The 26,813-nt window shown below is 36.6% G+C and overlaps 1 protein-coding gene across 1 annotated transcript in view; it reads left to right on the top strand.

The window, feature by feature from the left end:
• The window catches only part of LOC150102604 (tectonin beta-propeller repeat-containing protein 2), a 364,776-nt gene that overhangs the window by 228,198 nt on the left and 109,765 nt on the right, over positions 1–26,813 (top strand). Inside the window, exons 10-11 of the mRNA XM_090398660.1 lie at positions 8,251–8,392; positions 21,085–21,274. Coding sequence (XP_090254786.1) covers positions 8,251–8,392; positions 21,085–21,274 — 332 coding nt within the window. The remainder of the gene's footprint in view (positions 1–8,250; positions 8,393–21,084; positions 21,275–26,813) is intronic.

Raw genomic sequence — 26,813 nt, 5'->3', positions numbered from 1 at the left:
ATTTCTTGTGGAAGAGTGTTTAAGAAAATTGGTTTTAGTGAGGTGGAGTGGTGATATTCTGAACACTGAATTTTCATTTCAAAGTCACAATGATAGAACCATCTTTCATCACAGTTTTGTGAATAAAAAGGTTACTTTCCATTATATAATGTTGAAGTAATCAGCAACCAACTTCATGTTCTATTTCATTTTGCTAGTCACCTGATGAATGTCACCTGGCACCCAACTTGCACACACTTTATTTTAGCTATATTCTGTGATGATTTTGTTAACTCGTGTTAATGCATTGTTCAGTTTCAGTACCAGTTACCTAATTTATTCACGTATTTTCATTGATATTAGCTGCTCAGTTTTCTGCTGATGGAAGTTATCAGTTGAAGTTTATGGCTACCTTCTTCATGAACAGTTATTAATGTGAACTCGGACATCACTGGATCTTATTCTTGATATACATGATACTGGTAATGTATATCATCTCCAATGATGTACGTTATTATTAATTGATATAAGGAATTCACAACGTACAATAGAATATAATTAAATTAAACTTTAATATATATTTTCAATATTTTGGCAACGTCACGTTGCTATTTTCAAAGGAACTTACAATAAAGACACATGCACGCAGGCACTACATGCAGTAAATGAGGACGAAGCAGGAAGCTATCGTTTCTCCTAAAAGTCCTGATGTCCCTTAGTGAGCTATGTAGGTATTCTTGGCTGTTGGGCTGAAGGTCTCATGATGTATGTCGACCACATTTGGGGCAGTCTCATGCAACCAAATTTGTTGAGGTTTGGCATATTTCTTAGGGCTGAGGTTGATTCCATGAAAAGTCTTTCAAACTTGAACTTGCTACGGTGTATTATTGTGGCTTTCTTCCACCGTATTCTGTGGCATGTATCCAAAGCATGGTCTGCAACACCAGAGTGGCTATACTGGTGAAATCGGATGTAGTCCTTGTGTTCTGAAATTCTGAACACAAAGACTATATCCGGAACACCAACTACTTCCCTTAGATCTATCTGGTGTATACCAGGTCCCTTGCAGCTGTAAGTCTAGGGGAAGTAATTGGTCTTTAGTGGAGCAGACAAGGGAAGCCAATTTTCTATATGGTTTGTAACAAGAGGTCATGTCATGTTTTCTTAAGATTTTGGTAATTTTTTCCGAGGTGCCTTGGATGTAGGGAGGAGGGGAGGGTTGTATTCAATAGGGAGGTAAGTAGCACAATCTAATAATAGAGCATTAAGCTTACCTGTGTAGTCCGTTTGGTTGAGTACTACAGTGACGTTCCCCTTATCCACTCTGGTGATTATTATTTCTTTGTTTTTCTTCAATTCCTGCAGAGCTTTATATTCACTATTGGATATGTTGGTTTTTGGTGGTCTTGCTTCGGTGAGAACACAAGCTACATCCAGTCTAACATTGTTGGCGATGTGGTATGGAAGGTGGCGGATCCCGCGTTCGATCTAGATCATTATATCCTCGGCCAGTATATTTCTGGGAGCAAATGCTAACAATCCCACCAACTCACAAATTAGAAAACTCCATAGGCTCCTTAAGAAGGTCAGTTCTTGGCCTGTGGAAGTTACTGACAAATTAAAACAGTTTAACTATATACACCCCCCCCCCCATATATATGGACTCCCAAAAATACATAAAGAAAATGTGCCATTACATCCCACAGTGGATGGCATTGATTCCCCCACATACAAATTAGCTGAAGATTTGGCCAAAGTGCTCACACACTATACTGGCAACACACAATCACACATAAAAAAACTTAGCCCACTATAAAGCCAGCATAGAAAACCTTACACTTAAACATACTGACATAATGGTCAGTTTTGACATCTCCTCCTTATTCACAAATGTCCCACTGAAAGAAACATTAGAGCTAATCCAAGCTAAATTTCCTCCTGATATCTCAGCCCTATTTCAGTTCACAATGAACTCAGGCTATTTCGTTTGGCAGGGAAAATTCTACAAACAAATAGGGGGGGACAGTCATGGGTTCACTGCTCTCACCACCCTTGGATAACTTCTTTATGGATACTTTTGAAGAGAAAGCCTTAAACTCTGCCCCACAAAAACCAACCATATGGCTTCGCTACGTTGATGATGTGTTTGCTATTTGGCCACGTGGCTCTGACACACTCCTCTCCTTCTTAACACACTTAAACAACCAATACCCCAGAATCAATAAAATTAGTTTAATCCTTTATCCAAGTGTGAGCAAACAAAGTTTGCGCCTGAAGTATCTTCAGGACTAGGGTAAAGTGATACAACACCAGGGCAACTCGTTGTAAAGGTGGAGAAAGCTACCAACACTCCTAACTCAGTATCTCCTATAATGCAAAACACGTCTCCTTGCGGATATGTCTAATGTTATGCATTAAAGGAAGGGCCACTACCCAGACTAGTTTCGACCTTTATTGAGGTCTCTTCAGTGGGAGCCAGGCCCTAGTGGAAATACCAGGCAGAAGCATTAGCAGGTCATCTCTACCTATAGGAGTTGCCAAATGGTGTGCCACCCTTTTTTAATAAATTACTCTGGATTTAGAGAAAGATGTTGAAAGTTTATTTTTTCACTTGGTTAGAGTATAATAAAATTAGTTTAATCCTTTATCCAAGTGTGAGCAAACAAAGTTTGCGCCTGAAGTATCTTCAGGACTAGGGTAAAGTGATACTTCTGGTGTTGTATCACTTTACCCTAGTCCTGAAGATACTTCAGGCGCAAACTTTGTTTGCTCACACTTGGATAAAGGATTAAACTAATTTTATGATACTCTAACCAAGTGAAAAAATAAACTTTCAACATCTTTCTCTAAATCCAGAGTAATTTATTAAAAAAGGGTGGCACACCATTTGGCAACTCCTATAGGTAGAGATGACCTGCTAATGCTTCTGCCTGGTATTTCCACTAGGGCCTGGCTCCCACTGAAGAGACCTCAATAAAGGTCGAAACTAGTCTGGGTAGTGGCCCTTCCTTTAATGCATAACATTAGACATATCCGCAAGGAGATGTGTTTTGCATTATAGGAGATACTGAGTTAGGAGTGTTGGTAGCTTTCTCCACCTTTACAACGAGTTGCCCTGGTGTTGTATCACTTTATCCTAGTCCTGAAGATACTTCAGGCGCAAACTTTGTTTGCTCACACTTGGATAAAGGATTAAACTAATTTTATTATACTCTAACCAAGTGAAAAAATAAACTTTCAACCCCAGAATCAAGTTCACCCTAGAGAAAGAGAAAACAACAGCCTCCCTTTCCTAGACACACTAGTCACCTGCCAGCCTGATAGAACCTTGGTTTTCTGTGTGTATAGAAAACTCACCCATACAGGCAGATACATTCCCCAACAATCCCCCCCCCCCCTTCACAACAATATGGAGTTATTAAGACACTATACAACAGGGCGAAACTAATCTGTTCAAATGACAATGCCTTAACCACTGAACTAAATCACATCCTCAACACTTTCTCAGCCAATGGCTACCCCCCCCCCCCCAAAATCCAAGAAATATTGAAACCAATAAACTACAACCCCCCCCTCCCCCCCCTTCGCAACAAGTATTACTCTAAATCCATCACCATTCCCTACATCCGAGGAACCTCAGAAAAAATTACCAAAATCTTAAGAAAACATGACCTGACCTCTTGTTACAGACCATATAGAAAATTAGCATTCCTTATCTGCTCCACTAAAGACCAACCACTTCCCCTAGACCTACCTGGTGTATACCAGGTCCCTTGCAGCTGTAAGCTGTCCTACTTTGGCCAAACAGGCAGGACAGCAAATATCAGAATTTCAGAACACAAGGACTACATCCGGTTTCACCAGTATAGCCACTCTGGTCTTGCAGACCATGCTCTGGATACACACCATAGAATATGGTGGAAGAAGGCCACAATAATGCACTGTAGCAAGTTCAAGTTTGAAAGACTTTTCATGGAATCAACCTCAGCCTTAAGAAACATGCCAAACCTCAACAAATTTGGTTGCATGAGACTGCCCCAAATTTGGGAGACATACATCATGAGACCTTCAGCCCAACGACCAAGAATATTTACATAGCTCACTAGGGGACACCATCAGGACTTTTAGGAGAAACGATAGCTTCCTGCTTTGTCCTCATTTACTGTATGTAGTGCCTGCGTGCACTTGTCTTTATTGTAAGTTATTTTGAAAATGGCAACATGACATTGCCGAAATATTGGAAATATATATTAAAGTTTAATTTAATTATATTCTATTGTACATTATGAATTCCTTAAGTCAATTAATAATTATGTTTAACCAGTGTATAGCCTTTCTACGAGAATGATGTATATTATATCTACAGTTTTTTCACCAATAAGCCGTGTAATTGGCAGTGAATTTAATCTGCCACCACATCTTCTTGCATCAGATTCAATTACTACATACTATATATTATATGTTTCTACAAACTTGTAAAACTCCTCCATTGTGTACATTGAACTTCAAGAAATACCAAATATTTATTATTATTATCACTCCATACAGAGAACCTGTTCCTCACTCTTCTGCTCACACCCACCTTATACAGGTTTTGTGGATGGCCTTTTGTTCTACCCTTTGCTCTCTTATTATTATTATCACTTCTCCACGGAGTCAAAAGTCTTATTGTGGCAGTCCACTCTCTCTCTCACGTGTAAAAAAATCATTGAACCATGTCTTAAACCCATTGATAGTTTCTGCATTCACTTTACCTTCATGCAGTCCATTCCACTCTCCATGCACAGACACTATTTTTTACTCCTCTGCAAATACTCTCCTTTCATATCTTCCAGAGATGGTCTCTTGTTCTACTCTTGATTACCTCTACTCAGTTAAAAAGTTTCTCCACAGTAATCTAGTAGCAGCCTCTCACCAACTTATATATCTCAGTTATATGCTCTCTCCTTCTATTCACAAGGTAAGTTGCATTCCCTCAATCTGTCCTGATATTCCACATTCTATAGACCTGATACAGATTTAGTGAACCTTCTCTGGACTCTCTCCACTACATCCCCTTGAAAACAGTCAACCAAATCTGCACACAGTAGTCCATAACCTATTTACTTCTGCATATCAGTGTCTCCTCATTATTGCCATAATCCATTGTGATATTCTTACAATTTTAGCAGTGTGACCTCTAAACTTAGTCACTGTCTACCATCAGTCCCAGATCTCTCACCTCTTCCATCTCCTTCAAAATCTCCCCATTAATTGTGTACTCTGCATACCAAATTTCAAGACTTTGTACTTTGCAACATTAAACACTTCCCTACTCACTGCCCACTCACATAGACTGTTGAGATTCTCCTGCAAGACCACATCTGCCATACTTCTCATAATTCTTCCAAACTTTGCATCATTGGCAACAGCAGCATACCTCCATTTAAGCAAGTCTCCCAATGTCATTCATGCAAAAGTTAAACAATAATGGTTCCTAAACAGATCCCTGTGGCAAGCAATTTGTGACTTTCCTCTGTTAGGATACCACTCTTTCATACACAACATGCTGATACTTATCTGACAGCTAGTCAGCCATCCAGTTCACTAGCTGTCAGATATTTCAACTTAGCTACCAGCTTGTCATGAGGCAGTCTATTAAAGATTTTTGAAAAATCCAATTATACCACTATATATGCATCTCCCTTATCTAGTGAATGTGTCACCTTGTTGTAATACATAAGCAGATTGCTAAAGTATGACCCCTCCCTAAGAAACCCTTCCTGGCCATCACAGAGAATACTGCTGTTATCAACTCATTTCTGAATCCTGGTTCTCATCAACCTCCTCTAACACTGTAACACAGCCCAGACATAGATTGACCATGATATCTTAAAATCTATCCTCAGTCTTACCCCCCCCCCCCAAGTTGTGACATGGGGCTCATTCTGTTATAAGAAGACATAGTTAAAAAGGTGGTGGTGTGCCACTGTTGCTGTTAATTCCCTATAGCATTCCTTTAAGACACTGTAATATGATGTCAAGTCCCTACTGCCTTATAAGCATCAAGCTTACTTTATACCTCTGCTTGTTCACCATTATTTCCTCCCCAGATATACCCTATACACTCCAGGATCTCATGATGTCGCCTTCATGATGATGAAATACTCTGATAAACTTCTCATTGAATACTTCAACTTTATCTTCTGCATCAGTTACCAGTCTGTTTTTGTCATCAACTGACATCATCTTCCCATAATCATTCTTTCTTCGACTTGCCACTTGTTGAAAGAACTTTCTAGGATTTTTCTTGGCTTGATTGTCTAATTTCTGCATATATTATTGCCAACATTCATCTTGTGTTGCCTTCACAATGTGTTCTGCCTCCAGATTTCACACATAATCTCTTCATCCATCCAGTTTACTCCTATCTTCTTTTCATCTTTGGAATACACTCAGACATTGCTGCCATTAAATAGCTCTTGATCTCAAGCAGCATGCCTTCTCAACTTCTGTTTTTATGTTATCTCCCAATTGTTGCCTAAACCTTTCAAAATCACTAGCCCTGTAGTGATGTGTGTGTGTGTGTGTATTTGTTTGTTTGTTTGTTTGTTTGTTTGTTTGTTTGTATATATATCCCTTCTTTATAGAAGTTCTCATATGACTGGCTACAACCCAGCTGATCACTTCATGGTCACTCTCCAAATGGAGAGATTAGATACTTCATTCAAGATCATATCCTCATATGATATCATCAGATGTTGCCCCTTAAGAACTCAAGAAAATCATTCTTTTTATTCCCTGGTGTTATTTTTCATTGTAAATAATATTACCCTAATTAAAATCACATTAGGAAAAAAAGGATAAGGTGTTATGTATTCACTTGATAGGGTTATTTTAAAAAATGATAAGGGATCAGGAATAATGGTTCACCATCATCATCATTATCATCATCATCATCGTTGTTGTCATTAATTTCTTGATATGTATCTTCAAGTAGTATGCAAGATATTATAGTTTGATAGTACTACAAGTTTACATTATTACTAATCTCATTTCTATAATTTTCCTCCAAATTAGTTTGTTACTTGTCAGCACTCCAGTATTTTTGTATCAAATATTTTGGTCTTATAGGACACTTCTAACTTAATCTATCCACCCTAGATCTTGGACATTCTCTGGGTCTTTTCCTGCCATCTTGAGATCAAACACATTTTTTTGTTAACCTTTCCTTTCTTATTCTGCTTAAGTGACCATGTCATTAAGTGACTATTTCCATATTTAATTTGTCATCTTTACTTAAAACTGTGCCTTAATAGCTAAAGTAATTTACATAGCTTATATGCTCTATAGGTTCTCCATTGCGAATACAGTTGAAGTTTTCTCAGTTCCTGTCTATTTTCATAGTTTAGGTGTTTTATTGCTGATTTCATTCCAAATTTGTTGTAGCTGTTATTCAATTTAGTTAGATAATCCTGGAGACTTGTACTGGATTTGTTTAGGACAACAATGTCTGCATATAGAAAATAGCTAGTTTGGTATAAATGGTACACAAGCATCTGAAATTAAGGGAACACATTGCAAAAATTCTGAGAACAACATTATGGCTAATGCCAATGATGCAAAGAATATAGACACATATAGAAATAAGGAAGCTGTAGTTCTGTTGTAGAAGACCTTGAATTGATCTTTATTTGGACTGCAGAAGATGGGAAAAAAATAGCCCTATTGACAGCTCTTAGGTTCCCAAAGAAATTAGTATATACAGAGCTACCGAGTGGTTTCTGTAGGGAGTGGGTGCAAAAATTCATAGTTTCTCTAGTGGGTGAGTTTAAAGTTGAGCCAGAAATGAATGACCTAGATGCCAGTAGAGAAATTATGAATTTTTTGACAGTTGTACAGTTGAATGACATACCTTTTATATTATTTTATTGACATTTCCTATAAACTCAACAGCTATTTATCTTGTTATGGAAGGATCAAAGACACTTTGCTTCTTAACAAAGATGTATTTATGATGATATTGAAATAAAAGGATCAAAAGTATTGTAGTTTTAAATTAGCGTTTCAGAATGTCTCTATTTGGATGTTGGAATTCAGACAATTTTATACCACTGAAGCAGACGCTCAAAATTTTTATTTAGAACATGTTTCTGGTTAGGATTTTTTTATATTTTATTTTTATTTCACATTTTGTTTATATCACTTACTTTCTTTAAGCTAACGAATGAATTAATTTTTAGAATAGTGCAAATAAATGAAACAGCAACTCACATTCATTTCTAATTTTAGTTTGGACTTAAAATCTATCATACGTAGTATATCACTTGGTCCTCCTGATGTAGCTTGGCTAACAGATAATCAGGAAAAATTGTGGCTGAAAACAGGAGTAAATAGCATAGCACCTGAAGGCGATATTGATATATTATGGCAGGTTTGTAACAGATGTGTCTTTTGATTTTCATAACATTAATGCCATTCAAATGAAATAGTTTGTTGGGCAATGCCATTTTTATAATTCTTTCTCATTCTTTAACAAGCACATGCACGCGTGCGCACGCACGCATGCACACGCGCACACACACACACACACCTTGTTGTAACAACATCCTCAACAAACAGCTGAAAAGTTCCAACAAATGCTCTACAGATACAATGCTATGATAAAAGAAACCTATACATAGAAAACCATTCCATAATAACAATTTTTTGTGATCCCTAAGAGTTTCTTATTATGAGAAGTGACTGTAATTCCATCAATAGTATTGCATATTGGGTTAAATGTATGTTATTACCACAGGAAAGATATGTCTTGTCTACTGTAGCATACTTCTTCAGGAATCGGCCAAAACTCTTGGTTAATGCAAGGGTAATTAGACAAAAATGGACAAATTACCATCTTTTTCAGCTTTATAAGAACATAATCTAACATTGAATAACAATAATAGATGTCATCTATCCTATATCACATTCTTGCTTCATAGTTAAAATGCTGAATAGGAGGCCTTGATTCTTGTATATTGTGTTGGGCACTGAATTCTATTCCAGTGCCCAACACAGCAACAGTGTCAACACTTCATTAACACTACATCTTGTGAAGTTATCACCAAATCCAAAACATTAAAGACTCTAGATGCTTCAATCACATGCTGCTTAAGATACTTATCTCTCAGAAATTCCACAAACTCACCCTCTTTGTTCCCATACACTATCTCCTCCTTCCAGTATATATTCCTGTAATTAAAGTCTCCCATCAGGATTACCTTCTTTTTACATGCCCAACTAATTTGCCTAAACATTTCACAATCATTATTCTCTGCATTTTCTGGCCTATAACAGCAGTTGAAATAAACAAACCTGTTTATTTCAACTTCACACAACACAGATTCAAAATCTGTGCATGCACTATTAACTTTCACACTTTGCAGATACAATTCCTTTGCAGTCATTAACAGAACTCTCCCCTCTCCTCTTTTCACGTTTCTATCCTTCTGGAAAATTATATATCATTGTGATGTCAGGAATAGTTCTATTCCTGACATCACATCCTGCTCAGACAACCAAGTTTCACTTATTTCAATTATTTTTAAGCATACCATCTCAATCAATGGTACAAACTCAACTCTCTGCTTTCGAATTCTCCTTACATTTGTGTATAAACATAACAATCACTGTGTGTTTTGAAGCCATTCTAAATGCACCTTTTCTCTATTCTAGCTCTATACAACATCTTCTCTTTGGTCTGACCACTCCCTTTTCACTGATCCTGACTGATTTCCATTCCTACCTGTCTCATCTTCACCTTTATACATTCCATCACTCTGTGCTGCTAAAACCTAATATCCGTCTTCCTGCTGCCATGCAATTGGGTGATTTGTGCTATCCTGCTTCATAGGTAGACTCTGATCATTTGCTACATTAACTTCTTGACTCTGTGCCGTCTCAGATAACATCAGCCTTTCTAATTGCACACCAAACCCATTCAAATGTAATCCATCAGCATCATGCCATTCCAACTTCCCTTCAAATTCACTCCACAGATTTACAAATTGAACCCTCTTTTGCCTCACAAAATTCAGCCATCTTACTATTCATTATCTCTGCTTTACTTCTCAATTCACTGTTGTCATATCTCGACTACACTCCTACTACTTTCCCAACAACACTGTTTGTTTTTTATCTGCTTTAACAACTTTCCCAAGTTTCTATCCACATTCTTTATCTCCCCAACTAAGTCATTTCTGCCCACTACTACCACTAATTTTGATGCCCCATATTTCCTTTTTTGCAACAAGTAATCAGTTATTTGCTTCATTGTTCCACCAGGAAAGCATGTTTTGAGCACTTTATTAGTAATCACACCTCTAATGATCGAGTCCCCATACACTGATATATGACTATCTTTTGACTCTTTCTTTATAACATTAACTTCCTTCTTCTCCTTATCATCAGCCAAGCTCTTCTTTAGATGCATTGTTTTCCAGATGTTTCATTTCACTTTTCATTTTCACTAACTCCTGTTTAAGACCTTCAACTACGGTCTCGGCATTTGTTCCCATTTCTGATCGCTCTAATCTATCCATACCCTTTTCACATATGTTAACACTTTCTTTATTCTTGTTTATCCAAGCAGTCCACAAATCTTTCACATTTTTTTGTGCATACATAAAAATGTGTATGCACAAAAATAGCATACATAAAAATAGCAGTTTTTGCAGTGCATCCACTTGAAAAATCCAGCACCACTGAAGAACACTAAACACAACTGAAAAAATTGTAGCATAGTTTGCAACAAAAAGCAACACTATACACTAATTAAAAACATTTTTTTTACCACAGCTCAAATCTGCTGCTACGTTCACTCGCAACACTAGTGACACAAATATAATAAATAATTAACTATGCACACAATTAAGTAAAGTTCTCTCATATTATTTAATAATTAATAAAAACTCTTATACAGTCTTAAAAAAGGAAAACGTATCTCATATCTTAAAGAATGTTAAAAACTAACTTGTCACAAACAATGGAAAATGCAGCTTGTCATATGTATGGTATACTAAATATTAACTAAATGTCTAAACTAAACCAAACACAATTTTTAAGTCAATATTGCTATTTCTTAACAAACATGAACATAATACAAATGTATTGCCAGTATTCTTACCTGAAACAGCTGGAAATTTGAAATAGTTTATTAATTACTCAGCTAGTTTCTTGAAATTCATGTTTCACATCATCCAGAGATATAAATGAGTTAATTCACTGTGAAATATTTGAAAACAGGAATGACAATGGAAAGCATGCATGTGTTATGAAAGTATTTGTTTGTTCAAGGTCCTCTGCGAGAGCAGACCTGATGCAAAACCATCCCTTGTTTCTTGTTACACTGTTGAGGATATTTTATCATTTCAGCCAACTCTTGAGAAGTATTCCTAATATGTGCAGAACATTTTGATTTATAGCCATAGTACTTGGTGCTTAGTTTCAGTTGTATGTGTTGCCAGTCTTGATTTATGATTTCTTTCATTTTCCATGCTCTTGATGTGTTCAGACTTTCATTCTTCTCCCAACCTGGTCTCAAGAATTTAGTGTGTTCCAAAAGTTCACAAGTAGGGCTTGACACTAAGACCCATTGTGGATGCAAGGTATTTTCGAACTTCATTAATATCTAAATATCTATCAAACTTGCTAAGCCCTCACATTAGCAAGACAAAACTTTTGGAAAGCACGCATCATGGGTAGAGCATACCAAAGACATTGCAATAGAAATCTACTTGCTTAGACATTGTTAACTTGTTCGTCAAGGTCCCTGGGGAGCAAACCATACAATTACTACAGGACCTATTTCCACTGAGCACCATAAATCTCTTCAAGCATTGTGTTAATAGCACTGTTTTTCAAATTCTGAGATAAATATTTTGAACAGAAAGGGCTGACAGTGGATTCTTCCCTTTCTTTCTTTTTAGCAAATTTGTTTGTGGTAGTTTGAAGAGAAAGCTTTACAGTACCAGGGAACATGACTTAAAATTTGGCTCAGATATATTGATGAAAAATTATCATTTGGTGGCCCTACTTTACTCCCAATTAGAAGAATTTGTAATGTACCTGAATAATATTCACCTTTGTATTAATTCACTGTTTGAATTGAAAATCAACAGATCATTACCGTTTTTAGACACACTCTTAGAAATATTTGAGCAGAACATATTCATATAAATTATGTGGATATTAAATCCAACATTATAAATCCAACTATAAAAGTTTCATGCAAAATTTGACCAGAGGGCTAATGGGAATACACTTGCTGCAATACTATGCGTTGCCCTAGCAGAACCTAATAGGAGACATGAACGCTATGAACGTCCATATATTTGCCTCCTATTGGTCCATTTTGATAAGATTTTGCTGGCCTGACAGCTGTTTCAAGCTCATTGGTTTTCATCAGAGACCAGGCAGAAACTTAAGAGAGCAAAAACTAAGTTAGGGCAACTCATATTATTATTATGTAACACCTCCAGGGAGTCCAAAGACTCATCAAGGGAGGGCACCTATTCTACAACTCTCTGTCCATCTCCACCAACTGCAACTACCTTCATCATCTACACCAACGCCATCTACTGATGACCATCAGCGCTAGTATTTTTACAGACAATCACAAACATCCATGCCCACAGCAGGATTCAAACCTGCAGCCTTTTGGCTGGAGAGCGGATACGTTAACCACTTGGCCAGCCATGCTGGTGAGTGTATTCTCATTAGCTCTCTGGTCAGATTTTTGCACAAAACCTTTATAGTTTCTGTATACGGCTTTGAAATAATGTTGGATTTAATATCCACTTAATTTATATAATTTTGCATCGCTGAAGTGAAGCCTTTTTGGCTTTTTTTAGTAAATACTTCATGTACCGACTGAGAGTTCATTTACAGAAAATAGACCTCTCCAATACTTCAAGTTCCTTAGTACTGAGAATTTTTGCTCTCTTAGGTTTCTTCTGAATCTAGTTCCTGGTGAGGGGAACTTAGATTTCGGGGAGGGGTGTTGCCCTGAGAGAGCATTTTGAGTCTCCTGGGGAAGGTGTTTTGCAGTGTGGCCCATGAGGGGGGCCTTGTCGGTGGATGCTTTTCTCTGGAATATGAGCAGTTCTGCTCAGTGGTGAGGTGAGTCTGTCACTGAGTGGAACCAATGCTGAGTTGGACGATCCTTTCGGTCACTCATAGGATGTGGTCTGGTGTGTGTGTGGGGGGAGGGATCACCTAATTTTTAGAGAGACCTTTACTTAAACAGTGTCTTTGATGAAAACCAATGAGTTTGAAACAGCTATCAGGCCAGTGAAACCTTATCAAAATGGACCAATAGGAGGCGAATATATGGACGCTCATATATTCGCCTATATATCGTGTCTCCTATTAGGTTCGGCTAGGGCAACTCGTAGTATGGTGGCGAGTGTATTCCCGTTAGCTCTCTGGTCAAAGTTCACACAAAACTTTTATAGTTTCTGTATTTGGCTTTGAAATGATGTTGGATTTAATATCCACTTAATTTATATAATTCTGCATCGCCGAAGTGAAGCCTTTTTGGCTTTTTTTTAGTAGGGACCATATTCAGTTTCTTGGTTTACAGGATGCTAGCAAACACTGAGTGTTACTTATATGCCACTTCCCATCACTTTCCAACACAAAAAAATAGGCATTATTCATACCCTACATAATAAAGCTTAAATTCTTCACTAATATATAGATAAAAGAGACCAATAACTTGATTTTTTCAGTACCATCCTACCAAAGAATGGTATAACAGATCATTGGTCAACAAAATTTTACATCAACCACTCAGACATTTGGATGAACACAAAACACAAGATTTCAGAGGAGCAGTGATTATCCTTTGTATACAGTCAGTCATATAAGATATCAAGGCTACTGCAACAACAGAGGATAAAAATTGTGTTGTGTTCTACCCCTCCTCACCAAGAGCTCTAATCTCTTGAAACCTCCAAAAGCTCATCATCAATCACTTAAAAAGCATTCTGTCCACAAGGTCAACTGAACATGTTGGTTTTGCTATATTGGACAGGCAGACAAGTAGATAGGTCAGGAAAGACACACAAGTTTGAACCCATCAAGGATGTGGAGAATGGGGAGGGGAGAATGCAATCCAGGACTGACAGCACATAAAACTGAAACTAAATATCTAAGTACAATGGCACAACTGAAATTTACCACATAGATTACAGATACTTCTTAAGAGCAAAGGAATCAGCTGAAATCATAAACACTCTTAACAGTGCAACAAGAAACAAGGATTGATTTTACATCTAGTCTGCTCTTCTCTCATTAAAAACTATAGACACATGGTTGCCAATAGTTTGCAGAGCACCATAAACCAGCAGATACCTGCTTTCCCTTGTTATTCCTGTTTTCAAATATTTCATAGTGAATGTTACCTGTGTGTGTATATAATCTGATTTTTCTTTTAATTTTTAGTTTATTCACTTATTTCTCCTAATGATGTGACACACATGAATTTCATGAATTTAGTTGAGTAAGTAATAAACTATTTCAAATTTCAAGGTTTTTGTGATAAAAATCTGGCAACACAGTTGTATTATGGCTCAATCCATAGAAGCCTGTATAACGAAACATAAACTTATCTTTGCAGAGCACTCTTAGCAACAATCTTTCTCCAAACACCACCTAATTAGTTTAATTAATTTTACATTGAGAATTATAATTGCTAACTTTTAAAACTTATAAAGAGTATATCTTATAAAGAATAATTTCTTTGTATATATAGGTCATGCTCTCTGAATAAATTATGAGTGATAACCACATCAAGGCTCAGAGCTATTTATTTTACTGAATGATTTCTTACTTAAACATGTAGTGAATTATATGTGTTAATAGTTGTAAGAACAGGAATGTTTGAGGACTATTTTCTAAATTCTTTTTCTAGAGTGTAATATCTGTGGCAAGAAACCTTTAAATTAAATATGTATAAAAAAAACATTCATGCTCAGAAGACCATTATATCCATGAAGTACAGCAAATCATATAGATTTTGACCAAAGTATTTGGACACCTGATGTGCCATGCAAATTTCAGATCCTACCACATGTAAATATTCAGGGAGTGTCTGCATAAGTCTGGTAATAAAAGGTAGGATGCGCTACGTGTTTTGCACTATACTCGATATCAAGATGCTATGTTCAGTGAACTGACAGACTTCCAATGTGGGATGATAGTTGGGCATCACATCAGCAGTCTTTCTGTCTGTGACATTGCTACCCATCTCAGTATACCAAAATCTACTGATGCTTATGTCATTCATAGATGGAAAGTTGATGGTGCTACCACATCAGGAAAATGCCTTGGGAGGCTACCGATACTCACTGACCAAGATCGATGAGTTCTGTCTTGCAGTGTTCAAGCATCTCGCATGTCATCAGTGGCAGGCCTACAGTTGACCTGGAAAATGCTGCAGGGACATCTGTCAGCGCTAGAACTGTCTGCAGAGAGTTGCATGCCTTAGGTTACTATGGCAGAGATGCTGCAAATAAGCCACACGTCACTCTGCCAAATGATGTTTGGACTGGTGTCTTTCACACTGTTCCTGGACCATAGATGATTGGGAAAGGGTTCTGTGGAGTGCTGAATCATACTTCCAAATGTTTCACTCTGATGGGTGTTTGGATCTGGAGATTACCCAGGAGACAGTTCCGGCAGGACTGCATCATTTCAACTGTCAAGTTTGGTGGAGGCTCGGTAATGGTATGGGGAGGAAGGATGTTTCAGTTAGACAGGGTCCATCGTTGGACACGCCCAAAACCATTATGTCTGATGGCTACCTGGACAACTTCATGCTTATGACGCTGCGGAATTACTTCAGCAGTGACCCTCGCATGTTTCAGCACAACAATGCTCCATACCATACTGCATTGCATTTCCAAGACTGGTTTCCACAAAACAGTGTTGAAGTGTTGGACTGGCTGGCTCAGAGTCCAGACTTCAACCCCATTGAACATCTTTTTGATGAATTAGAATCTTGAACACTGTTGAGACATATCAGAAATTGGTTGAAACAACCCCCCAAAGAGTGGTTGCTATCATTCAGGACAAGTCTTTGCCAAATGTAATATTAACAAAATCTGACAAAGGAAATGCAACTGCACTCGTGGATATCACTGACTACAATTGCAAACTTAATGTTTTACTTCGTGGGCCAGCAAAGGTTGATCGATTGGTAGAACCTCTGCTACTAATGGCTCGCAAAAAGTTTAGCGAGTTTGAGCATGGTTAGTAGTTGCAAGGGATCAATCGTTTGATACTGTTGGCAAACTCTCCCTCGATGAGTTTTTGGACTCCCTGTAGGTGTCACATAATAATAATAATAATAATAGGTCAATTATGGTATAATTGACAAATGTCCTACGCAAAGCCAGCTAAACAAATTGAATAAATTATTGGATCAAACATGTTTCTTAGATACTAATGCTAGTGAAAAGTTGTGGATTCATCATGTTCATCCCTCATGTATTTATGGCCTTCCTAAAGTACACAAATCTGGTTATCACTTTTTCCAATAGTTGATTGGATTGAATCACCTACTTATTATTTGGCAAAATATCTTTCAAGTCATCTATGAAATTTTACTGGGAAATCCACCTCATATAAAAATGGTTTTCATTTCAAAGAAAAAAAATTGAAGATCTTCATCTTCAAGAGTCTGAAATGATGATTTTTTTTGGATGCAGTTTCATTATTTACAATTATACTTCAAGAAACTCTACAGCTTTTGCAAGTAATTTTCCTGTTAACTTTTTCAATTTATTCAAGTTTGCTATCAGTGCCAGCTATTTTACTTAGCATAATAAATTATTTCAGCAGATCGAATGCACGCTGATGGGTAGTCCTATATCACCTGCTTTGGCTGAATATTTTATGGAGCATTTATGTGTTCTGTGGATGACATCTTTGCAATCTGGTCTCACTCTGAAACAGAACTACTTCAGTTTCTGGAGAAAATTAACTCCTTATGTACTCACATCAAGTTCACCATTGAACATGAATCTAACAGAAATCTTCCCTTTTTAGATACTTGAATACATTGTAACTTGGCTGGTAATGTGGAATTTTCTATTTATAGGCAGATATATCCATGCATCTTCATGTCACCATCCTTCATGAAAAATATGTATTATCAAAAGCCTTGTACACAGAGAACGCATAATATTTCACCTGAGTCTCTTCTGTTAGAAGAATTAAATAAAATTAAACTAAATCTATCACTTAATGGATACAGCAAGACCTTGATACAGAAAATATTTGATAATTATCATCACTCTTCCAAATTTCAGTCAACATAAGTAGCATCTGAATAAATAACAAGGATTCCTTCACAGATATAATTTGTACAGCAGTTTCAAACCAGCTGAGAAATCGCATCTTTCTTACCACCTATCAAAGATACATTATTATCTTTATCCTTGCTGGTGTTTATCAATTACTCTCTTCTTTATCTTTGCTACTTTCGACAGACTGTCTGTTCTGCTTCAGAATCCAAAAATATTATATAATCTTGATGTTCTTCAATTCTAATAAAGAACATCAAGATTATATAAGATTTTTCGATTCTGAAGGTTCAGGCTTTGCTTTCTCATCATGGTTATTATTTATTATTATTTTATTCTATTTTATTATTTATTTTTAAATTAATTAATGCAGTCTGATATATGCAGGCTATATGACTCATTCTTGTATTCAGGATTTAAATATTTTTACCAGTTTTTCTATCTTCCCCTTGAAACAAATTCATGACATATTGATCAAAATATATAAGAGTAATACATTATATTTAGTTTTCTCTTACATGTGTGAAGGCATCATTCACAAAATATAGTGTGTCTAATGCACATGCCTCTATTAAACGGCTAGTATCTTAAAATTATTTCTGTCCCATCAACATATTTTAATGCAGCAGATGCACTATACTCTTTCTGCTGCAAGAAATAGCACCTCCCATAATAGATCCATCATTAGTTTTTCATCCTATCCATGCTTCTTATTAATAGAAAACACACACACACACACACACACACACACACACACACACACACACACACACACACACACACACACACACACACACACACACACAGAGAGAGAGGGGGGGGGGCTTCAACATGTCATCTGCTACCATGTTCTTCCCCCATCCACAATTGTAATGGACATCGTTCATATTTATAAGTGTACTGAGATAGCTGCTAACACATATGCTTATCATATTGTCATAAGGTGACTGCTATAACTGAGCTGTGGTAACATTTCAGGAAGCTGGTGGTAAGCAGTGTGTTGTCAAGGAACACAGCAATTTCTATTAAACATGGAACAACAGATAGTTGTTGGAAGTTTTTCCACTTGGTTATACTATAAATTAAAGATACCAAGAAATTTTATACTTGGTTTAATCCTTTATCCAAGTGTAAGCAAACAAATTTGCACCTGAAATATAATCAGGACTGCGGCAACTTGTATATAGAAGTTAATGACTTCACATCACTTGCCTTAGTATCCCATAATGCAAAGCACATATCCTTGTAGGTATGTATAATGATATGCGTTATACATCTCCTAGAAGATGTGTTTTACATTATGGGAAATACTAAGAATAGTGATCAGATCTTTACCCACCTTTGCTACGAGTTGCCCTAGTTTGTACTACGTGCTTTAGCTTACGCTAGTATCCACTGATACTTTTATAGTTTACTGTATTCGGTATGAAACTCTTTGATTCCGATCTTTGAGTTTCTTATTCGGTTTTGAAATAATGTGGGATTTAATATCCTCTTAATTTAAATAATGTTACATCGCCGAAGTGAAGCCTATTGGCTCTTTATTTAAGTAATACATTTGTTGTCAATCCAATTTGGATCCTAGTTCTCACAAGCTTCTCCAACAACTTAACCACAACACCTGACACACAAATAGGCCTATAATTTGATGCTTGAGTTCTATCACATCCCTTATGACGCGGCACAATCTTGCTTCCTTCCACTCCTTAGGAATTTGACACAGTGCAAGACTCATATTAAAAAACTATGTCAAGGCAGATGTCAACTCCCTGGCACATTCCTTCAGAATACGTGATGATATATTATCAAGTCCCACAGCCTTATTAACATCAAGTTTACTTAACTCCCCAAACACCTCTTGCTCACTTACAGTCAGTCTCTCCTCCCCATCATCAACTGCTCTCAATCTCTCCATGAAGTCACATTCACAAGATTGAAAGATCTTTATGAACTGCTCATTAAGTATCTCCACCACACATTCTGCAACAGCTGTCTTTATACCATTTTCTCCAATCAATGTCATCCTTCCATAATCATTCTTTCTTTTACTGGCTACATATCGAAAGAACTCCCTAGGATTCTTTTTGGCTTCATTATCTAACTGCTGCTCATACTTCACTTTTGCTACCCTTACTAACCCAGTCACCTGCATTGCCTGGTCTTTGTAATCCTCATGGAATTGGTTATTACCACTTCTCTTATGCTGCTGCCATAATGTCCTTTTTCTCAGTATCACATGCTTAATCTCTTCACTCATCCATTTCACACCTACCTTATTTAACCTTGGAATACATTTAGACATTGCTTCTACTAGATAGTTCTTGAATATCCCCCAAGCTGGGGATATTGATCTGTTTTCCACATATACCCTTTTCTCACAGCAGTCCACACACACTGCTAGCAACTACGAAGGTAATCACTTGATGGTCACTCTCACCAATTGGAGGGGTGATTGGACACCTCATTTATAATTGCATCCTTTGATGAGATGATCAATTCCAAGATCCTCAATCCTTGTGTGCCCTATGTTACATACAGTCTGAGGTAGTTGTCCCTTAAAAACTCAAGAAACGCATTTTCTTTACTTCCATTTGCTATCTCATAATTACATGAATACAATCACCCATAATGATCACCCTTTTCTTATTTGATTATACATTAATCAAATAATATGCAATCAACATTTCCAGGTCTATAACAACATCTAACCAAGTATTTCATTCTATTCATCTCACACCATACTGCCTCAAAGCTGCTGCCACTATTTCCCTCTTGCATCTCTACTTTGTATGGACATAACTCTTTCTCTATTATCAATAGCACTCCTCCTTCTGCCTTTTTACCCTTTCCTCACGAAACACATCATATCCTTCCATCTCTATTCCTGTCAGGATGTCATCCTCATCTAGCCATGTCTCATCAGTTATTCCAACAATTTTTAGGTGAACAGACTCAATTAATTCAACCATTTCATCTGCTTTGTTTCTTACACTTCTAACATTTGTAGAATTTGTATCTTAACTTGAGATTTTGAAGCTCATTCCTGGATCTATAGCTAGTTTCAATGATACCACTCATTCGATGTGATTTCTCCATGCTCAACTCAAACCATTCCCTTTCTCCTTATTCATTTTAGAACCCTCTTCAAATCCAACTGTTTCCTCTTGATCCCAAGTCATCCCCTTCCTTTCCTATTTACACATGCATTCACATCCTCTTGGAGCATCCACCTTTCTCACGCTGTGTTACCCTGTCCACTCTGAGTTTTCCTGTCCGTCTTACACACCTGTTTTCTCATTCTCTGTACTTGTGCCGCTCATCTCTTGGTTTAATCCCTTATCCAGTGTAAGCAAACAGATTTGTGTCCCACAGTCCTGATTATATTTCAGGTGCAAATTTGTTTGCTTACACTTGGGTAAAGGATTAAACCAAGTATATAATTTCTTGGTATCTTTAATTTATAGTATAACCAAGTGGAAAAACTTCTAACAACCTTTGGTTGTTAGAAGTCTTTTTGCCTTTGGCTCTTCACATATCTTCTAACAACTATATCTAATCCAGAATGCCTGTATTTAACACTTTCAAAAAAAAAAAAAAAAAAACTAGTTGTGGATTTCTTTGTAATCTATTCACTGGAACAATTTATTGATGTTCTCTCTTTCTCTGTGCATGTGTGCGTGCGTGCATGTTTATAAAGCTGTTCTGATATATTGTATAATTGAAAAGAGCTGTTTTGAAGTATGAAATTCTTCACATCCTTAAATTTTTTTAACAGGTGGAGATGAGTGATTATGTCTATCAACAAACTAGTCAAGTAATGAGGGCCATGAATAGGGTACTACAACAAGAAATATTGACCAATTTTATTTATGGTTCACAGCAGCCATATGTGATTGCTACTGAGCATGGTGTTTGGTACTACAGGAAGCAAGATACAGTACTCTATTTTTGCAAAATATTAATAGGTATTTGTGTATCTGATATGTTTTAGCTTGTTCTTTATCATAGATTTAAATTTTATTTGTGTATGTGTGCAAGTGGAGAAAGAGGATAGATCTAAGGAGGAACTAAGAAATCTAGACTTAGAAGTAGTGCAGTTTTCTTGTGTGGTTGTAGGTAAATAATTCAAAGGTGTCAAGCTTAACTTGCCACCTTTGAATTATTTAGAAACCGTATCAAAGGCATTTCAATTACACATTGTTTGACCTTATATATTTTTTCCTGTTTTCTTTCAGAGCACATACCGACTTCTTTGCCAGGAGTTTTCAATGTACTTTCTTCTTTTCCTTGACTGCCTCTTCAACTTCCTGAGTCCACCATGGAGTTGTGATTTTTCTATCCTTACAGACAACTTAAATACATGTCTCTACCTGAATCAGTTAATGCTTTCTTCAAAGTGTGCTGCTGAATTTCCAGTCATCAATAAATTGTTTCATTTTTTTCTTAAATAATTTTTATATATTCGAGTCTATAGTTCCCCTTCTAAACGCAGCTTGTCGAAGTTTCTTTTTAAAACTTTCTTACACAATTTTTTTTCACTATAATATATTACACTTTTATCCTGCTCAAAACTAAATTTTGATCACTTCCTGACTCAAATCTGACTTTAGCTCAGACTTTTGAGTGGATTTGAAGTAAGAAGAAAAGAGCATTGTGGGGATGTTATGACAGAGAAGACAATTCTGTCTAGCTTATCATTTTTCCCCACACATACCATGACATCGATTGGAACAAGAACTCTATACCTTGCTTAGAAGAAAACTTCTCTCATCAAATGAAAGAATGAACTATGGTCGTTTTTTTTTCATAACGCCCTTACTAAGAACCAAAGAATGATCCTGCATGACATTTTGAGATCTCTGATTAGATCATTCAGACATCAAATTACAACTTTTCTGCAAAAACCATGTGCAAATAATAAAATAGCAAAATTACCCGATAACCATAGTAATAGTAAGTAATAGTAGTAAAAGATAACCATAGTAATAAAAGATAACCATAGTAATAGTAATAACCATAGTTTGAGAAGCAGGTTTTTTTCTTGCAGAGTTGTGTATGATTGGAATGCCTTGCCTGAGAGTGTGGTGTCTGCAGAGAATTTGAGTGTTTTTAAAGCATGGTTATGATGAGCTGTGTGTTTGATAGAAGGACCTCTAGATGAGTCTTTGACTCCATGGGATCTTGGGTAATAATAAACTTTAATGAAAGTACAAAGTTTATTACCATAGTTATTGTGTAATTTTGTTGTTTTATAGTTATGTTACATGTATTTTTTAAAGATTAGACATGTGCAAACAATGTTGAATAATAGTTGATTTATGCCACCTCCTACACTTTCCACATGTTTCTATGATTCATACTGTAATGGTCTCTACAAGCTTAACTAGCCACCTACTAGTTTCACCACAATTTTTGTGGTGAAACTAGGTTAATCAATTCCTGTAATATTACAACTAATAAAACCTAATTATTTTCAACTTTAGCCATCATTTTTATTAAGATGCCAGCCTGGTTGGCCAAGTGCGTATCTGCTCTCCAGCCAAAAGGCAGTGGGTTCGAATCCTGCCATTGGCATGGATGTTTGTGATTGTCTGTGAAAATAGTGGTGGTGATGGTTGGTAGATGCCATTGGTGTAGATGAATGATTGTAGTTGTGGTTTGTCGTAGTTGGTTGGTGAATTGAGTGGTGGAGGCAAAGAGTTATAGAGTAAGTGCCCTCTTTCGATGAGTCATTGGATTCCCTGGAAGTCATCATCATCATCATCATCAAATTCCTGACATGTACCCTCAAGGGGTGTACAGGATATGATAGTACTACATGAAAAATTTGCATCATTACTAACTTCTTATCTACAATTTTCCTCCAAATCAGTCTATTACTTGTCAAGACTCCAATATTATCATTATCAGATCTTATATTTCTATCGTCTAAGGCACTTTGTACCGTATCAATCCTCCTATATCTTGGTCTTCCTCTGGGTCGATTTCCTGCCAACCTGGCAGAGAACACTTGTTTTGCTAATCTTTCCTTGCCATTCTGTTTAAGTGACCATACCACCTGAGATTATCTATGCTAACACACTCCTGGATGCCGACAATGTCAAGTTCTTTCCTAATATCCTCGTTTTTAATATGATATTGTCATTGATGCCATCTGTTCACACCTTTAATCTTTCTCAGGACTCTCATATCTCTAGTCTTTGGTCAAGTGTTTTACTTCTGACCCAGCTCTCAGATCCACAAGTTAAAACTGGTTTGAACACTGTCCTGTTTACAGCTAATTTAATGTTCCGACTAATTTCTCTCTTATTCCATATGAATTTATTCAATTGACTTCCTACCATACCAGCTTTGCTGATTCTGTTGTCTATTTCTATATTTAATTTACCATCTTCAGTAAAAATCGTACCTAAGTAGCTGAAATGTTTCACTTGTTCCACAGGTTCTCCATTCACAACACAGTTGACATTTTCAATGATTCTGCCTATTTTCATTGTCTTTGTCTTTTTATTGCTGACCTTCATACCGTATCTATTAAAACAGTTATTCAATTTAGTCAGAGAATCTTGCAAACTAGTAGCGGATTTATTCAGAAGTATAACATTGTCTGCATAAAGCGAAGAGCTGACATTAACATCTCCAATTTTGATATCATGTTTAATACCACTTTCCTTCATAATGTGATCCATATAGATAATGAATAACAGAGGGGATAATGTACATCCTTGTCTCACACCAGATTTAATTTAACATTAAACCATCTTCCAGTACTTCCTTCAATTCTAACTGCTGACTTACAACTCAAATAAAGACTAAGTATTGCTTGATATAATGCCCCATTGACATCATATAACTGTAGCGTATTGAATAGCTTCTCTCTTGGCACCTTGTCATATGCCTTTTCCAGATCGACATAACTTAGGTACAGATCTTTGTTATATTCCCATGTTTTCTCAGCTATTTGTCGTAAAGTAAAGATCTGATCCTGACAGCCTCTATTTGGCCTGAATCCATCTTGTTCTTCACCAAGCTTTTCTTCCACAATTCTTCTCAACCGTTTCTCAAGTATACTTGCATAGATCTTGCCAGGAACACTCAGTAGGGAAATACCTCTGTAATTCTCACATTCAGTTTTATTTCCCTTTTTATATATGGGTACTATGAGTGCTCTACTCCAATCATCGGGAATTCGTCCCTCTGTCCAGGCTTTCTGAACTATGCAGTGCAGCCACTGTAAGACTTTTATACCACCATACTTCAGCATTTCTGGTCGAATATCATCTACTCCTGCTGCATTTCCACATTTCAAGCCTTTGATGTCTTTTTCTACTTCAAGTATGGATATGTATTCCTGACTGCATGCATTGTCAGTGTTTTTTACCACTATGCTATTCATCACTGCGTGTTTCTTTTAGCAGTTTTTCAAAGTAATTACTCCATACTTCAAGGATATCTTTTTTCTCCTGTTTTCATGTCACCTCTATCATCTCTAACTCCTTTTACAGTACTCTTTCCTCCATTTCTAAGCTTCTTCAACAACTTCCAGAATATCTTACCCCTTCTTGATATTTATTTTGTATGTTCTTGCCAAAGTCCTCCCATAACTTTTGTTTAGCTGGTTTTACAGTGTTGTCATGTAATAATAATAATAAAGATTGGGATGATGACTCAGCATCTCACAAGCTTCTTTGAATTTTCTTTTGTACCAAGATTTGGTAATGAAGGACTGCATGCCTTTTCATTCAGTTCTGTTGGATATTTTATGCTCTTGATTAGAAAAGCCTGTTTTTCTGTAGTGAAGGAATTTAATGTGATGTTTATGTCCTTTTTTTATTGGGATTATACATCAGCCTTTAGAACACATGCAATTTACAGACAAAAAATACTACAGTGGTGGGCAACAGATGACAGTGGTGTAAGTCATGATGGTAGTGGCAGTTTGCTTTGGTTGGTGGATTGAGTGGTGAAGTCAAGAGAGTTGTAGAGCAGGTGTCCTTCCTTGATAGATCTTTGGACTCCTTGGAGGTGTCTGTATGGTGAATTACAGGTGCACTGTTTACAGTATTTTTTATACCCCTGGATGGGTAAGGTTGAGAAGAGAATTTTTAGAGGAGATTTGTAGGCTTTTTAATTTTGTGGGTGGTTTGAATGTTTCCTTAATACTGTAGTGTTGTAGTGTTCTGTCTATTTTTCGATATTTCTGTAATGTATGTTATGGCTATGGCATTATGGTATTCTTTCATTCCCTTCCCTCTTACTTAAAATATACACAGCACTTCATGAATAAAATTATTAATATCACAATTAATAAGAAAGATTTATTAGTCAGCTTTGATATTAACTGCCCTTTTCATGAATATCTCTATCATTAACATTGTACTACAATAGAACAAATTTCCACAGCCTTCTTGCCTATGTACTTCACTGTGCTTATTTTGTGTGGCAAAATAATTTATACCTACAAAAAGAAGGTATAACCATGGGTTCTCTCCCTCCTCTTCATAGCTAACTTTTATATGGAAGATTTTGAACAATGAGCTCTTGACTCAGCAAGTCTAAAACTCAGATATGCTCACACTATATATGCCATTTGGCTTCATGGAAAAACCAAACTTTAAATACATCCCAAACTGCCTTTGCAGATAACACAAACATATCTGGTTTACCATAAAAATTGAAAACAATAACACTGTTCCTTTTTGGAGACACATTTGTCACACTCCTTCTTTCAGGCTGTCTTTCCTTCATAGTATGCTGTAAACTTACATACACAAGCCAGTAAATATTCAAAGATGCTTACCACCATCCAACACAAAAACTTTTAAAGAGTCATCAGCACCTTCGTATAGAGCTCTAATAATTTGCTCTTAAGAGCAGGTTAAAAACCATGTCATAACTATTCTGTACATCAGGGAAATATCTGAAAAAATAGATGGAATACTACAAAAATGCGATTTTAAGGCAACATTCAAACTACCCACAAAATTAAAAAAAGCCTACTCAACTTCTCTTAAGATCCTCTTCCCTGCCTTACCCACTTAGGGGTGTATACAAAACCCAGTGTACTTATAATAAATTTAGTTTAATCCTTTATCCAAGTGTGGGCAAACAAAGTTTGTGCCTGAAAATATCTTCAGGACTGGGGTAAGGTAGTACAACACCGAACAACTCATAGCAAAGGTGGATCGAGCTAACATCACTAATATCTCAGTATAATGCAAAACTTAATTCATAGCATTATATCCTATAATGTTATGAATTAAGGGAAGGGCCACTACCCAGACTAGTTTCGACCTTTATTGAGTCTCTTCAGTGGGAGCCAGGCCCAGAGTGGAGATCCTGGGCAGAAGCAATGGGAGGTCATCTTTACCTATAGGAGTTGCCAAAAGGTGTACCACATTTTTATTAAATTACTCTGAATTTAGAGAAAGATGTTGAAAGTTTATTTTTCACTTGGTTAGACTATAATAAATTTAGTTTAATCCTTTATCCAAGTGTGAGCAA

The sequence above is a fragment of the Typopeltis vanoorti genome, chromosome 10 (assembly GCF_054136105.1).
Source record: "Typopeltis vanoorti isolate ZY-2024b chromosome 10, IOZ_Tvanoo_1.0, whole genome shotgun sequence".
Taxonomy (NCBI): Eukaryota; Metazoa; Arthropoda; class Arachnida; order Uropygi; family Thelyphonidae; genus Typopeltis; species Typopeltis vanoorti.
Note: the sequence above shows the minus strand (reverse complement) of the source record. Positions and strands in the feature narration are given on the sequence as shown.